Source organism: Anolis carolinensis, chromosome 6 (genome assembly GCF_035594765.1).
Source record: "Anolis carolinensis isolate JA03-04 chromosome 6, rAnoCar3.1.pri, whole genome shotgun sequence".
NCBI lineage: Eukaryota > Metazoa > Chordata > Lepidosauria > Squamata > Dactyloidae > Anolis > Anolis carolinensis.
Genome location: NC_085846.1, coordinates 65,230,216 through 65,247,124, shown reverse-complemented (window position 1 = coordinate 65,247,124; position 16,909 = coordinate 65,230,216). Strand labels below are relative to the sequence as shown.

Here is a 16,909-nt window from a genome sequence, read left to right as displayed (position 1 = left end):
CACACTGGTCCCACAAAACTCACAAAACACACCTTGAGTCTGGATAGGGGAGGTCTTGCCTTCCCCTTTTCCTTTCCATTAGGATGCCAATTTCCATTTGGGAACCACCTGTAACTATAACTCTATTCCTTCCAGTCATCCCATTGTTTTCTGCCATACACTAACATTCTTCCACCCATTCTGGATCCTTTCGCACAACCTCACACAGATACACAAATTCTTAACCTCTTAAAGTGTAAACAGGATCAAGTGAACCTTCGGAAAGTCACTGGGGAGTGAAGGGGAATGAGGGCCACTCTATCTCACGCGACACACGCAACTTGCATGCCTTTATTCCTTTCTATTATCCGCCTGCAAAGCTTCCAATAAGCTATAGTGTCATGCACTTTATGTTCTTCTCATACACACACAAATAACAGCCATATACATTTTCATACAATCATGCATTTTCACTCTTGTAGGGCACAATGCCTCAGCTCCCATTTCTGTTCATTTTATATAGATATTCCTGGAAACTCAAATTCATCATCTTCTCTCAGAAAAACCAGCCCATGCTTCATCCAATGCAGGATCAACCAATCCAATTGCAACCGGACCCCTACTGGGCTGGTTAACAGCTCCACGGTTCTGTCTCCTTCCTTTCCAACTTCCACTTCCATTTTGCACTTTCCTATTCTGTCCTCCTCCAAGATCCACCTTACAATCCGCCGCCCAGTGCCTTTGCTTGTGGCACCGTGCGCATTTATTCTTTCCAAGCTCATGCCCTAACACAGCGGCTATAACCTTGGCCCTACGAGACACCGCTGCCTCTTCCCGTTTGGCTTGCACGGCCTCCCGGGACAAATAAACCTGATTTGCTATTTCCATTATCCTCTCCAAAGTCAAATGAGTCAATCTAGCATCCTTTTGTAACCTTCTCCGTATATCCGGCCAACATTGGCTGGCAAAAACACTCTTCAGCACTATCCTTCCTTCAGCTCGATCACTAGGATCATCCATATCATAAGGAGAAAACTCCTCAAATGCTTCCCTGAGCCTTTCTAGAAATGCTACTGGACTTTCATTCTGCTCCTGCTCCATCTGGTAGATCTTTCTCAAATTTGGAACTCTTGGAGTCCCTTTTTCCAGGGTACAAACATTCAGGTTCTGATACAGCCTCAATGAGTTTCTACCATTTACTATACTCAGATCCCCTTGAGGGTCTACTCTCACTGGGAACACTTTCTCTTGGTATACATCCACAACATCCAAACTTCCAAACAGTGCACTGAGCACAAACACAAACCAAATACAGCATCCAAACCACCAAACACAAATCCAAACCAAACACAGCATCCAAACCTCCAAACAAGGCACCATTTCTGCCTCGGCTGTGTACTCCTTCAATTGCTCAAAGTTATTCAACATACATCGGAGGGGGGTCATTGGCCCTCCTGTCCCTTTCGATTCTTTCCCACCCATTGGGGTACGCGGATTTGACCCTGGCCCGCACAGCCGGAAGATCAACGGTCTTCCTCCGCTTTCCCACTGGACGTGAAAGATTATTTTCCTAGTGGAGTATGTCCCCAGACCGTGGTCGGACCATCCTTGCACGTCTTGCTACTAGGGCCTGCCTCCGGACCTGGTCGGATTCCCCTTGCAGGTCTTTCCCAGAGCTCTCTTCCCTTTGGGGTTCTCTTGGTTCCCAAGGGATTCCTACGGGACCCAGAACTGCTTCTACAATTTAAAACTCTCCCTCCCCGCAATGCTAAACAACAAGCGGTTTTAAGAGGTATACTTGCCTAATTCTCGTTCCGTCCCGCGGCGGCCGGCCGACTTTCCCAACGGTGGTTGTCTCACAACTTCTGTTTTGGAGGAGAGCACGCCTTTCCTTCGCTCGGGTGCCGCGAAGGGAACCACCGGTCGTTACCTCTATTGAGAGGCCGTGCGCACGTCTCGGCGCGGACCGTACGCAGCACCCCGGAAGGGGGAAGCGGACACGCCTTGCTCCCAAGAGCAGCTCCGAGTGGGCTACAACGGAACCTTGGCAACTAAAAAACACTACAAAGCCCAAAATTTCATCACTACAAAGCCCATAATTTCATCCCGGACGAGCCCCCAGAAATGTAAGGGGTGATTTGGGCGTCCCCCAGACATTTATACATTACCCGAGTTCGCCAAGCCGCTATGAGACCATTCAAGAGCCCAAAATAGTTGAGGACAAAACACCTTTATTAGGTAGCTACCGACAGACAGGGCAACACGGGCTGTTGCTGATCCAAACTGTCTGTCCAGAGCTAATCAGCCCCGGACAATATATACCCTACTTGTTTACTACATTTCTAGTTCCCCTTTCTGAACTTCTAGTTCCCCATTCTGAACTGGGCTTTACTGGAAAAACCACAAACACTTCCTGAGTTGTAAACAACTTCGGGATATTGCCCAATCATGAACTGTAGAATATTTCAACAGGTGCAGCAAAAAGTACATGTATTGCATACATTGCATAAGTTTCTCAGAATCAACTGATTATTGCTAAACATAGAACATCTGCTATCTGTCGCAAGACAGCCAGTTGCAAACTTTTATCTTTAATTCAGAGGGGAGACTGGTCTTCTAAGTTCCAATCAGACAGGCATTCCAAAATGGAGTCACTTTGGTTCAGTGACCCCTTCAGTATCTATTTTTATTTCTGAAATTTACCACTCTTGGCTTATACTTGAGTCAATGTTTTCCCAGTTTTTGTGGTAAAATTAGGTTTCTCGGCTTGTATTTGGATCGGCTTATATACGGTACTTTGAAAGTGTTGTTATATTCCAAAAACTTTGTTTTTGTGGCTGCCACAAACTATCTGACTGTTAGCCAGTTTGAGTCCCTTTCCAAGGGAGAGAGAGCAGGACATAAAACAAAGTAAATGAATATGTTGAATTGGTTGAAACTTTATGAGATATTTATTGGAAAAACTATAGCAAAATGTGAGGCGAGATGTCCTGTAAAAACAAAGTTTTTGCAGTTTAATCAACTGTTTCCATGTTTTTGTGATAGAACCAATTAGGAAATGACATTTATAACCCAGGAAAAAAAATAGTGTTACATTGCGTAATTTAAAGATGAGCTTCAGAAAATGTGCTACTTGGTTCAATAATCATATTTCTCTCAAAGCTGGGGTAGATAGTCTTAATGTAACCACATCTATAGATGCCATTTGGGCTGATCTTCCATTATATAATATTGCTCTGTGCCATGAAGGATCCTGGCCCCCTGGTGGTGCAGCGAGTTCAACCGCTGAGCTGCTGAACTTGCTGACTGAAAGGTTGGCAGTTTGAATCCAGGGAGTGGGGTGAACTCCCACTGTTAGACCCAGCTTCTGCCCAGCTAGCAGTTTGAAAACATGCAAATGTGAGTAGATCAATAGGTACCATTCCAGCGGGAAGGTAACAGCGCTCCCAGCTCTTTGGCTTAGAAATGGAGATGAGCACCAACCCCCAGAGTCAGACACGACTAGACTTAATGTCACGGGAAACCTTTACCTTTAATGAAGGTTCCTTTTCATTGTGGTCATGCACACCTCCACTGCAGCGCCAAATTCAGAGGCAGGGCAGCATTTCCATCCCTTCAAGCAAGCATTTTCGTGTTGAAACGGTGATCAGTTTTCTGGTTGCATCAGCCCCAGAACACCAGAAAATATCAGCTCCAAACAGGGACATATAGTCCAGTTTGATTCTGCAAAGTACAAAACAAAATTTAGGAGGGTCAACACCTTATTTTTAGGACGTTTCACCACTTCTGAAGGGTTCAGGAGCAGAAATTTTCATTTCAAGAAGCAGAAATTATTTTTTAAAGGACACAGAGCATATGAGAGCGATTGCTTTAAAGAGTTGCTTGCAGTGTTTTGCACTGAAATTCAGTAGCTTGGCAACAAATTTAAAGGCAAAATGGTGGGGGTTTTTTTTTAACCAGTGCTGCAATGATGACAAACAGTTGCAAGGGGACGTATAGTTAGCTGTTTCATATTGTCTTATACTTTTTTCATTGTGTTAGCACAAGGAGAAGAGCGAAATGTATCACTTCTAGTTTCTTTTTGTTTTCCTGCACACAATTTGCTCTGAGCTTCCATTATGCTCTTCTTGAAGTATGATTTGTTCTTGAAAAATCTGGAAGATGAGGAATGGTCATGAAAAGCATCCAGTTGTTTAAGGAAATTACTAGATTTAGACTGGATCTTCAAATAATGGAATAATTTTCCCAATACTAGTATTGTATGTCCAAACTTTGATGACCCAATTTTAAATCAGTTAAATATCTTCAGCCATCTATTATTTAAGTAGATAAACTTTGTACTGAGGGCCTTTCTTGTTCTTCATACTAGTCCAATACTAAAGTACCCTTTGAATAATAAACTAAATCCCATGTGATTTTATGTAGGTGGTTTAGAATGTTTCATATTACACATGCCCTTCTGTCCAAAGTGTTTCTGGCTTCATAAGATACTTTTTAATTTAATTACTGGAAAGCACTATATTTTGATTAGATTTTAACCTATTACCAAAACAAGAAAAATATGTGTACTAATCTAATGCCCATTCTATAGCCAAATCCCTGAGATCCAAGCCAAGAAATCTGCAGGCTTGACTTTTGTAAAGGTTTGTTCGATTAGTCCTCTTATCATTGGACATATTTTGTGATTTGGGGATTTATATTTGAATATCTTCTTTGAGGGAGAATCAGCAATACATTCAGGGGTTCTAGGACTGCTACATTTGTAATACTTATCATAGAAAAGTAACTATTATTTTTTATTTCAGCTATTGGAATGTGGTGGCAACTTGTTTGATGCCATTTCAATTGCAGTAAAAGCAGCTCTATTTAATACCAGGTAAGAGAGCATACATGATCTTCAAAAGAGAATTTGTGGAGCAAAAGGCTCTGTTTTAGCCAAAATCAGGGATGGGTCACTCTCTCCATGACTCCCAGTTTAGTTCTCCAGCCAGGTTCAAAACACTGTAATTCCATCAGGCTTCCTAACTTTGCCAAGCAGTCTAGTTAAAAACATCTTGTCCTATGTTTTTCTTCTTGCTATATTATATAAAACTTACATAGCACTTTGGCCCAGTACAAAACAGTTCTGGACTGTTTATTTGAAGGGGAAAAAACTCTCAACTTTGGAATAAGTCCGTATTATGCTGGGAATGTGCCTTTCCTCTGTCACAGATGGGAAGGCTGTTCTGAATTATTTGCTGATACAATTTTATTTGTAAAACGGTTACAAAAAGAGCACAAACCTTTGGATAGTGAAAAGCCCTTCTATTCTGGTGTTTTTGTGTATGTTGTATTCAAACCTGACTACAGACCAATGATAACAGAAGAAATTGTCAGCTTTGAACTGACCGAGTGGATGTGACTATTTTTATGGTAAATGTGATGAATCATAATTATAATGCTATTAGTAAAACAAGAAGTGTTGTGTGTGTAGTGCTTTTTCATTTTACAGTTGTATCTTCGCCCACCTGATGCTCTCCTAGATGTTTTGAGTAAATTCCAAACAACATCATCTGGGATGCCCAATTATTTCGGATAATGGGACTTCTAGTCTAATATCTGTAAAAGTCCCAGTAGGAAAATACAATTTTAAAATATAGTATTAAACCGCTGGGAGAGGTCATCCGTAGGCATGGGGTGGGGTGTTATCAGCATGCTGATGACACACAAATATATTTCTCCATGCCTTTAAAAACAGCCTCAGATGAAATGGGCGTGTCTCCTTTGAATGAATGCCTGGAGGAAGCAATGGGCTAGGTGAGGAAAAACAAATTGAAGCTGAATCCAGACAAAACAGAGGTGCTTGCCATCTAAAATCCTAATCTGAGGGTGGAGGCATGTCAACCAGTCCTGGATGAGATTACACTCCCCCTGAATGACTGTTCATAGTTTGGAAGTCGTCCTGGATCTGTCTCTTCAAATGTTACCCCAGGTAGATGTGACAGGAGTGCTTACTACCAGCTTTGGCTGATATTCTAGCTGTGGACTTCTGCAATACGCTTTACACTGGGCTACCTTTGTACCAAGTTCGGAAACTCCAATTGTCTCAAATTACGGTAGCCAGATTGGTTACAGGAACATCCAGGAGTAAACATATTACATCTATACTCACACCAGAAGCAACTTGCAGTTTCTCAAGTCGCTCTTGACAAGCACAAAAAACCTCTATTAAAGTCACTCCACAAGCTGTCAATTAGTTTCCAGGCAAAGTACAAAATGTTGGTTTTGCTCTATAAAGCACTACATAGTTTGGATCCAAGTTACCTACAGGATCGTCTTCTCCCATACAATCTGCATCAAATGCTTAGGTTCTCTGAGGGGAGGCTACTCCAAGCAGCCAGAACCTGACTGGCCACTGTCACAAAGTGCCTTTTCATCGGCTGCCCTAAAACTGTGGAATGACCTACCAGAAGAGCTGCGACAACTAAATGAGCTGTCGGAATTTTAAAACCATCTAAAGACCTATCTCTTCCGGCAGGGCTATCCCAGCCAGTTCTAATCACAAATTTTAAACTTGCTTCTTGTGTTTAATCTTTGTTCTGTGTATTTTAATATGCATTTTGTAGAAATATGTTTTAATATGTGTATTTTATAGAATGTTTTAGATGAATTTGTGTTTTTAGCAATATTGTAACCTACCTCGAGCCGCAAGAAGAGGCAGGTAAAAAATAAAGATTATTATTATTATCATCATCATTATTAAAGGTATGAAAGTTGGGTGTAGAGACTGCAGATTGAACACTCTTCTGGCAATATAAGCTAGACCTAGATTTCGCTCTGACATGGCTGTTTGTTGATGGTGCCACACAGTAGATGATGCTATCACCCAGAAATACATCAGCGTGGGACCATATTATTAGAACCACAGTTATTACATATTTTTATTTCACACATTTATATCCTACGGTATCATTTTTCCAAAGAGGTCCAGGGTTGCTAATAGCGATATGAAACATTATTACTAATAATTCACTGTCACCATAGAAACTATGTCACCCGTATAACCTTTACACATTCTATATTATCATTTATCAATGAAATTGCAAGCAAATGGCAGATTACTGAAATGCTCCTAGTTCATACCAAAACAAACTATATCTTCATTGATATAACCTGTGCATTTGGTATGTCCACAAAACATCAAATGCACACTGTTCTGTGAATTTAACTTTTGTGCTTCTGGCCCCTGCTTTCCTTGTTGTCTGTCACACAAATTTTTATATGAGCATTTATTCATGGTATTAGAATGAAACATGTGACTCTTCTGTTGGGTACCTTCTGTCATATTTGAATGCTTGGCTTTGATAGAGAAATGGGGTAAATTCCCATGACAAATTCTCAAGGGGGGGCATATTGGTTGACATTCAATTCTGTTTTCTTCAGGATACCCAAAGTGCGTGTTTTGGATGATGAAGGAGGACGGGAAATTGAGCTCTCTGATGATCCCTATGACTGTATTCGGCTTAATGTAGACAATGTCCCCTGCATTGTAACACTGAGCAAAGTAAGCATCTGAAAATTCTTGTTTGCTCTTCTCTACAGTTGTCTCTCTAAAGAGGTTGACTGTCTACATTTTTATTGTCACAGCAAGCTTTCAATATCAAACAAGGTTTTTCTAGTATACCATTTTCATATCTCATTCCTTCCAAAGTAAGGTAGTAGGAGATGCAGGCAAAGCCAGCAGTGTTTTGCTTGATGCTCAGAAGGTCAGAAAATAGATTGGCCTGCCTGAGTTGTGTTTAACAAACCAGGTGCAGCTACCAGCAAGGCCCTGTCATTCATCTCACCTCAGATAGTGGGGTTGAATACTTTAAAGATTAACATATGGACAATCTGATGAAAAGGCAGTCAAGACATGCAGGGTACTTGTGCTCACAGGTAGAAAAGAGTATATTTAGTTCTCCATATTCACTGAGGTTAGGAGTCCTCGAGGGCAATTCTTCTGGAAGTTGACCATAAAATCACCCCGGAGAACCTAGAACTTCCTAGATATAACATATAGATGTCTATTGGTTCTTAACAGAAATATGTGTATCCTCAGAAGTATGTCTGTATTCACAGAAAACTATGCCAAGAATTGCAGCTTAAGTTTCTTGCTTGTGTATTTTTTCAGATTGGTTATAGGCATGTAGTGGATGCCACCCTTCAGGAGGAAGCATGTTCCTTGGCTAGCCTCCTCATTTCTGTGACCAGTAGAGGTGCCATGACCTGTATGAAAAAAGTTGGAAGAGGGAGCCTTGATCCAGAAAGCATATTTGAAATGATGGAGGTCAGTGGCGCTTGTAAATAATAATATCATTCCAACTCTAGTGTGCATTTTGATATATTATTGAGTACATCATACATGTTGAAGTGTCAAGCTGTTTTGGTTTAAAGGTTTACTTCACAAGATGTCAGATAATTTGAAAAAACAAACTTGAAGATGTATTTCCTTGTATTCATTAAAGCTTCCACATCTAACAAGTGCTGAGCCATGACTAATTAGCCTTTACCAGGACATGATATAATTTTTTTGCACAGAACTAGATATGCAGTGCAGGCATTTTGCAGGATGGTCACCTACACAATTATAAGCAGTCTCCACAAATTTCAGACCCTTGCCTCTTAAAGGGTTTTTTGCAACCCCAAAACAAAAAGAAAAGAATCTTCCAAAATGTTATTCTCATATATTCTTTATTTTCTTTACCATTGGATTAGTTTTTGAAATAGATTTTTGTTGCTGTTGAATGTCATCCTTTCTATAGTGGCAATGTCTTGATCTTCATAATCTTCAGATATCCAGACAGCCCAGAACTCTGAGATACAACAGATTCTTCTTCCACTTAGGTTGGGGGTTAGAGCATCAAATAACTTGTACTTCTGTTTTATCCATTACAGTCTGGTAAAATGAGCTCCTTGATCTGTAGTCTACCAGGCAATTTTCCATTTGTTTTTGGTTTTTTTTGCCATAGCGAGATAATCAGGACTTGAACATAATGTATGCTTGTCTAAATCAGAGCTTGGAGAAGTTGCTGTTACAAGCTATGCTTGATACATGTGACTGACATGAAAGCTTTTAGGCAGGGATATGCCTTCTGCCATAGTCTGAATACTAAGAGACAGAGTTGAATTGTTTTCCTGGATCCCTGACCATCTTGGGAGATGGCAAGCCTCATTTTAAAAATACAAACTGGAATTTTCCTTTGAGCCCCTTTCCTCCTTCTGACAGGGAAATGGTCTCATTGCATTCAATAAAATAGTGGTTAACTATCTTGTTTGTTCCTAATGAATTGGAGTTCTTGCCAAACTGGTTCAGAATTGTATACCTTACATTTGATTGGCTTTGTCCCATGTGTTGCAACCCCATTGTTTCCATTAGAGCAGGGGTCCCCAAACCAAAGCCTGATGTTCGGGTTGTCTGTTTTTAAAACTTTAAGCCTGCAAGAATGCTATAGAGAGTGTGGGGGAGAGCTTTTTCCTTAAACCAGTAAACATGGGCATTGGTTTTTATCATTACTTGTTTGGACTATAATTACCAGGATAATCAGGGCCCACTGGCCATGTAGCTAGAGATTCGGGGAGTTTTAATACAAAAAAGTAACTTTCCCAAGGTTGGATAAATGCAGACAGATTCAACATGGGGTGCATCTGCACTGTAGAATTAATGCAGCTTAACACCAGTGGCTCAATGCTATAGAATGTGGGAACCAAAGTTTTGCAAGATCTTTAGTTTTCTGACTTTGTTGTTCACTACCCTGAGTCCCTTCGGGGAGATAGGACAGTATATAAATAAAGATTAGCCTTCTTTGCAAAATAGTGTGGTGCCTGACCAAACTATAACTCCCAGGGTTCTATAGCACCGAGCCATGCCAGTTCAAAGGGACTGCATTTATTCTACAATGTAGATCAGGCATGGGCGAACTTCAGCCCACCTGATGTTTTGGACTTCAACTCCCAGAAATCCCAGCCATCTTACTGGCTGTTAGGAATTGTGGGAGTTGGAAGTCCAAAATGCCTAGAGCAGGGGTCCCCAAACTAAGGCCCGGATGTGGCCCTCCAAGGCCATTTACCTGGCCCCCGCTCTCAGTTTTAGACTTAGGCTCGCCCAAAGTCTGAAATGACTTGAAGGCACAACAATCCTACTTGATTATCTCATTGGCCAAAAGCACGCCCACACTTCCCACTGAAATTCTGATAAGTTTACAGTATGTTGGTTAAATTATTTTTATTTTTAATTATTGTATTGTTCTTTCATTTACCAATATTGTAAATGAAATATTGTACATGAATGATATGATAATAATATATTGTGTATATATATAATATTATTAATAATATTATAATGTAATACGATATAATATTTATTTATTTATTTATTTATTTATTTATTTATTGCAGTATTTCTACCCCGCCCTTCTCACCCAATAGGGGACTCAGGGCGGCTAATAATAATAATACAATATAATAATATTGTATAATATAACAATATATATATTATATATTAAATGTAATATTACTAATAATATTACGGTATAGTGGTATAGTACAATATATTAATATATAATGCTAATAGTGTACTATGCTAATAATATAATATTGTATGTACATACAACTTGTAAGCCGCTCTGAGTTCCCTTCGAGGTGAGAGAGGGTGGGGTATAAATGTAGTAAATAATTACTGGTAAATAAGTAATTGTTGCTGGGGTTTTTTTGATTTTTTGTTTTGGTTTTTTTGCACTACAAATAAGACATGTGCAGTGAGCATAGGAATTTGTTCAGGTTTTTTTTCAAATGATAATTCGGCCCCTCAACAATCTGAGGGAGCATGAATTGGCCCTCCACTTAAAAAGTTTGAGGACCCCTGGCCTAGAGGGTCAAAGGTTTCCCATGCCTGGTGTAGATGTACCCACAGACTAATATAAACCCAGAAAGTTTTGCTGTGGTTGAGTCTTACTATATGTTAAAGAGAAGCACAAAACTTTTTAAGTTTTTCATTATTTTTTAAAGTAATCCTTTAACCAGATTCAAATGTGGCTGTTTGCTCTAGGTCAGTTTTTAAAACAATGGCATTCACATTTAACAATAATTTTTCTCCCAAAACATTATCTATATGGTATGTTTTCTTCTTGCTAAAATTCTCCTGTGTCATGCTGTGTTGGTTTTTTTGTTTCCATGTGCATTCCAGACTGGAAAACGAGTCGGCAAATTATTACATACATCTTTGCAAACTATCTTAGAAAAAGAAGAAAGTCTTGGAACATCACGGAAAAAGGTTGGATTCCTGGGATGAACTCCATCATTACATCGGTCTTGCTGAACAGCAATCAAGGAGGGGGGGGGGGTAATTTTTTCTTTCCTGTTTATTGCAATTTTTTTGGTATTGTTTCCAAAGATGAATATATTTTCTTAAATAAAATTACATCTTTTTTCTCCTCGTTGTCATATCAACTCTGATCAATTGCTTCAAGACTGGTAACGGGGCACAAAATATTCCAAACAACTTCACAGAAATGGAATAGAATGTAATGATTGTGGTATTAGCAGAATACACTACTATATCACCAGATAAGATTTAGAGAGTTGTGCATAGAGTAAAATAATGCTGCAGAGGTGAACTTTCTTTTTCATGCTGCTGCTGAGGAAGGTGTGTCCTCTTTATTGGCAAGACACTCTCCAACTCAGACATACATAGCCCTTTTTCTCCAGACAGACAACTGCCTGCAAACCCAAACGGAATTACTGTCTGGTCCATGAATAGACTTTGCCATGGAAGCTTTAGCCATTAGGGCTGGTGGAAATTTCCATGTGTTGCTGCGCAGTTACTGCCACGTTTTCTTTGTCATGCATCCAGTATTGCAATAAAAGGAAACATCTGTATTGCAAATTGTTCAGTGTTTGTCCCAGAAACATTTAATTGCTTTTGCTCAGAATGTAACATCCCAAGGCCTCATGGAATAAAGCAAGCATTTCAATTAGTCCTCAGGGCTTAGTAAGAATGGGGGGGGGGGGATTAGTGTATCCATTTGACAAAAATACTTTGCTTAATATATCTGTTATGGAAATATTCTTCTGAACCAAACAATTGTAATTATAAGGCAAATCAAGAGGACTATAACTAAATCCCTTGAGAGCAATTCAAGAAAACATCCAGGGCTTTTCTTTGTCCCATGGAAACCTTTTCAGTTGCAGCTTTTTGGATAAGAAATTGGTCCCAAATGCATTTGTTCAAGCCACTAAATTACTATAATCGGTACAAAATGGAATGAGGAACCATTTGTAAAATCAGTTCTCTAGATTTCACTTTTGTATGGTGAGCATTGTGAGAAGGTCATAGTTTGAATTAGACTGGAACTCTGAAAACCTGGCCAGCTTAGGCACACCAGAATTCTTGCATTCAAAAGTAAGTGTTTTATGCCTGAAACTTATATACAGTAGAGTCTCACTTATCCAAGCTAAACAGGCCAGCAGAAGCTTGGATAAGCGAATATCTTGGATAATAAGGAGGGATTAAGGAAAATCCTATTAAACATCAAATTAGGTTATGATTTTATAAATTGAGCACCAAAACTTCATGTTATACAAAAAATTTGAGAGAAAAAGTAGTTCAATACGCAGTAATGTTATGTTGTAATTACTATATTTACAAATTTAGCACCAAAATATCACAATATATTGAAAACATTGACGACAAAAATGGCTTGGATTATCCAGAGGCTTGGATAAGCGAGGCTCGGATAAGTGAGACTACTGTATATGATTATATTTAAAGTAGGCAGCTTCCATCAATGTGCATTTTATGGAGATCTTAAGGTGAACCTATCACATGGGGGGGGGGGTTGTCTCAAGATTTATTTAGAGGGGATTTGTTTTTGCTTTCCTCTGAGTGACTAACTTGGCCAACCATGGAACCTTATGGAACCCATACAGTTACATGACTAAGATGGGATTCAAACTGAACAATGAAATCACTACAGGTATATACTTACAGTTTGTATGTTCTTTCCGCCAGATCAATGCATAGAAATGAATTACAATTTACGTATCTGCTGTTATCATCGCAATTAAGTGAGTTCTAAGCTTATGCAGGACATCCTCTTAAGAAGGCAGATGAAACTAGTCTCCACAAAAATTCAACTTTAAATTAATTTCTTGGCTGAAGCAGACCTTCATATTAAGCATGTTTACAGCAAAGTCCTGCCAGATAACTATGGAGGCTTCCAAGTAGGCACAGCCAAAAAGGTCATCCTGTTATTTATAGGATGTTCTGTTTACATAAGTTTCATATCATTAATGCATGCAATAGCTGGTGAAGGATCTATTATCTGTGAACTTATCCAACCTTAAAATTCCTTTAAACTTGGACTATCTAGTGGCAACAAATTCTGAAGAATTATGGAAGTGTGCCTGTGATCTCCAGGTCAAGCTATTACAATCATATCTTGTGGGGTATGTTAGCCAATGTTTGGCCCTAATCTGCATTTTTCTAAGGCATGAAAGGATCACAAATATCCTTTTGGACTTATAAAATTGTTTCTCCTCATGTGGAATCTGGCTGTCCAAATTAAGGTTGAAAAACTATGTCCAGAGAGCAAAGAAAATTGATGTTTGGACTCCTGTTTGAAGACTCCCCCAAGGGTTTTTTGTAGTAAAAGGTAAAGGTTTCCCCTGACATTAAGTCCAGTCGTGACCGACTCTGGGGGTTGGTGCTCATCTCCATTTCTAAGCCGAAGAGCCGGCGTTGTCCATAGACATCTTCAGGTCATGTGGTCGGCATGACTGCATGGAGCGCCGTTACCTTCCTGCCGGAGTGGTACCTAATAATAATAATAATAATAAAACTTTATTTATACCCCGCCACCATCTCCCCAGCGGGGACTCGGGGCGGCTAACATGGGGCCATGCCCAAAGCAATACAATATAATAAAATATAAAACAGCATATCATAACATAATTAAAAGTAATACAATACATAATAATAAACATCACATCAAGAAATCAAGATACAGTCAAACAAGAGCAGGCCGCATGAACACAAAGATAAAACCCGGAGTGAGAGGGACAGAGTACTCCAATGTGGACAGGGACATATGAGACATATGAGAGTGGGGCAGTTTAGAGGATAGATGTTCGGGGGGGAGTAACACAGAAATATATAACAGAAGTTACTCACCGAAAGCACAGCGGAAGAGCCATGTTTTCAGGTCTTTCCTAAAAGCTAACTGTAATATACAGAACACATCAAGTTCACAGATTTGTGGGCAGAATTTTGAGGGGAAAACAATTCGCTGTGATAAACACTTTCTATATTTAGGTAAGCCTTTAGCTTATAATTTATGTAACAAAAATGGCTTTGAATGTGTGGTGTATTTATCTGTTTTTATTCCAATTTTGTATTATGTTTTTTACAGAATTATAGAGTTATAGAGTTGGAAGAGACCACAAGGGTCACCCACTCCAACCCAGTCCAACCCAGCACAGAACCCAGTTTCTGTTTAAAAACCTTCAAAGAAGGAGACTCCATCTCACTGACACAACATATTCCATGGTTTAACAGCATTTACTAAGAGGATGTTTTCCTAATGTGTGCCGTCGCGCCTGGGGCTGTAAACTCTTAGTGAAAGAGGCATGGACGTGACATCTTTCCCCAGGGGATTGCTTCTTGCCCTCCTTTAGGAAAACTGGAACTCCCAAGGACCAAAACACTGTAGTTAACTCAAAAACTGGGTTTATTCTTCACAAAGGGGGTAAAAGAAAATATACATTACAGTCTTTGATTGTTTAAGTCCATGAAGCTTGTCCAGATCCCTCTTTCTCTGGCTGTGAATACCGGAGCAAACTCAGCCTCAGTCCAATGACCTATATCTGAAGACAAGAGTCTTCCTCTGTTGCCAAAGGACTGATGTGAAGGCGCTTGAGACTCCTCAACGTTGTTCAGGTTGGCCCTGAACATGAAGTGTGAGTCCCAAGGGTAAGAACCTCAGAATTGGTGCTGAGAGGTAACTTTTGAAGGGCTTTTTGAGCCAAGCCTCTCTTTCACGTCCATCCGATACAGAACTTGCTGATGGAATGAAAAGAGGAAACACAGTCCTACTCCAGGAAGAGGTGGAGCCAAATAGTTTAGCTAAGTGAGCAATGTAACAGGTACAAACAACATTGATTGACAGATATAAATAACCAATCCAACTACATTTACAGGGTAAGGGCAAAATCAGGCATGATACAACAATTCAAATCTTGAAACTTATAGTTTGACATATAGATGGCGCCACTCGCGCCGTCACACTCCCGGCCTAGATTTCCGGACTTTCGGAAATCTAAACAAAATGTAGTTAAATACCTTTAACTATAATAACTTTAAGACTGTACGTCTTGTGAAAATAACTCAACCATGTCGCTAATAGGCCTGTCAAATAAAAAAAAACTTTTTCGTTAGAGATGACCTTAACCTGGGCCTTGCGCACTCTAGGAGCATCTTTGATTAAGTAACACCAAATCCCCAACCTTTACGTTGGCACCTAACAATCCAAAACCCATAGTTTCTTAGGGCAGACTGAGTAATTGACCTTCCTTGGTGTTTGACTTTTGTGTGGAAATGCTGTGTCAACAGCAGAGCTATGTGGCTATGGTGTGGCAAAATAAAAGGATTTTTAACACAGGATCTAATCTTTGCTCTTTTTAGTCTACCTCCAACCCTAAGGAGACCCTCATTGTCCAGGAAGGGGTTCAAGTCCTTTAAACAACTATTTTTGGGCAAGGATGCTTTTCTTTCTAAACAAGCTATTTCTTCTAAAAAACACTCTCTTTGAGTGGATCTCAGGATGACTGTTGAGGCTTTTGAAAGATCTTGGGGCTGAATTGCACCACTGTTTTTTGTAGTGATGTAATGTATGAGCCTGGCTATGGCTGCCTGAAGTCTAGTCCATTTTGAAAATCTTTCAAACTTGGCTGGATTTCAACCTTGCCTTGAAAAGTCTTGGCCATCGATGGTAGATTTGCAGGACTGAATTTCTGGCAATTCAGTGTCTTTGAGCACGGAGATGCTTTCTGGAAAGGAAGGATTTTGAAGACATTTGGGTCCAGTGATCCAGGATGACTTGGACAACTTTGCGGCTGATGTTCCTCGGGATGTCACATCTGCCGGATTTTCTGAAGTGGATATGTAATGCCACTGCTCTTCTCCCTCCGCACACACGCTGGCTGGTTCAGCGTAGTTGCTTCTGAAGAGGTCTTCCACAAACTGGGTGATCTGGGTCTTTACCTTCGGATCTTTTAGCATCCTTCTTCTTAAGGACAGGAGACGATGAAGGGCAACATCTCTGTTGTTGGGTAGAGATGGCCTTTCCGGCTTGAAAGGTAAAGGTGCTATCCAATTACCTTCAGAGACTTGAGTGACTTGGCTGTTCATCATCTCAAGGAACTTCTGTTCATTTTTAGAGAAGGCTGTTTGCTCATCTCTCTCTGTGACTTCGATGATGGAAGAGTAATCGGGCATTACTCCCTGGCAGCAAACTGAGATGTGGCTGGCACATCCTTGCATTAGTGAAGGCCTTTTAGTGACAGGCTGGAACATCTTGTTCAGGCAGACTGGGCCTAACACCGTCCATCCTAAAGGCAACTGCTGGGCCATGGGTGAACCCTTAGGACCTTCAATCTGGTTTCTAACACGGAACAGTGTGGGACAATCTGCACCGATAAGCATGACGATGTCTGTTTCCAAGTCCAAAGCTGGAATTAGATCTTGAATACCTTTGAGATGAGGATGGGCTTGTACCACCTCCTTCGTGGCTATCTGTTCTTTGTTCCTGGGAATCAGGCTGCATTCTATAAGGTCAGGAAGATCGTACCTGGCCTTTTGTCCGACAGGTGAGATTTTGAACTTTGTTGCAACTCTGCCATTCATCTTATTCTTTCC

General features: G+C 40.2%; 1 protein-coding gene across 1 annotated transcript in view; it reads left to right on the top strand.

The window, feature by feature from the left end:
• The window catches only part of exosc7 (exosome component 7), a 38,767-nt gene extending 27,338 nt beyond the window's left edge, over nucleotides 1-11,429 (top strand). The window contains exons 5-8 of the mRNA XM_062983960.1: nucleotides 4,785-4,855; nucleotides 7,402-7,522; nucleotides 8,132-8,287; nucleotides 11,183-11,429. Of these exons, the coding sequence (XP_062840030.1) occupies nucleotides 4,785-4,855; nucleotides 7,402-7,522; nucleotides 8,132-8,287; nucleotides 11,183-11,287 (453 nt within the window). The 3' untranslated portion in view covers nucleotides 11,288-11,429. The remainder of the gene's footprint in view (nucleotides 1-4,784; nucleotides 4,856-7,401; nucleotides 7,523-8,131; nucleotides 8,288-11,182) is intronic.
• The last annotated feature ends 5,480 nt before the right edge of the window (nucleotides 11,430-16,909 follow it).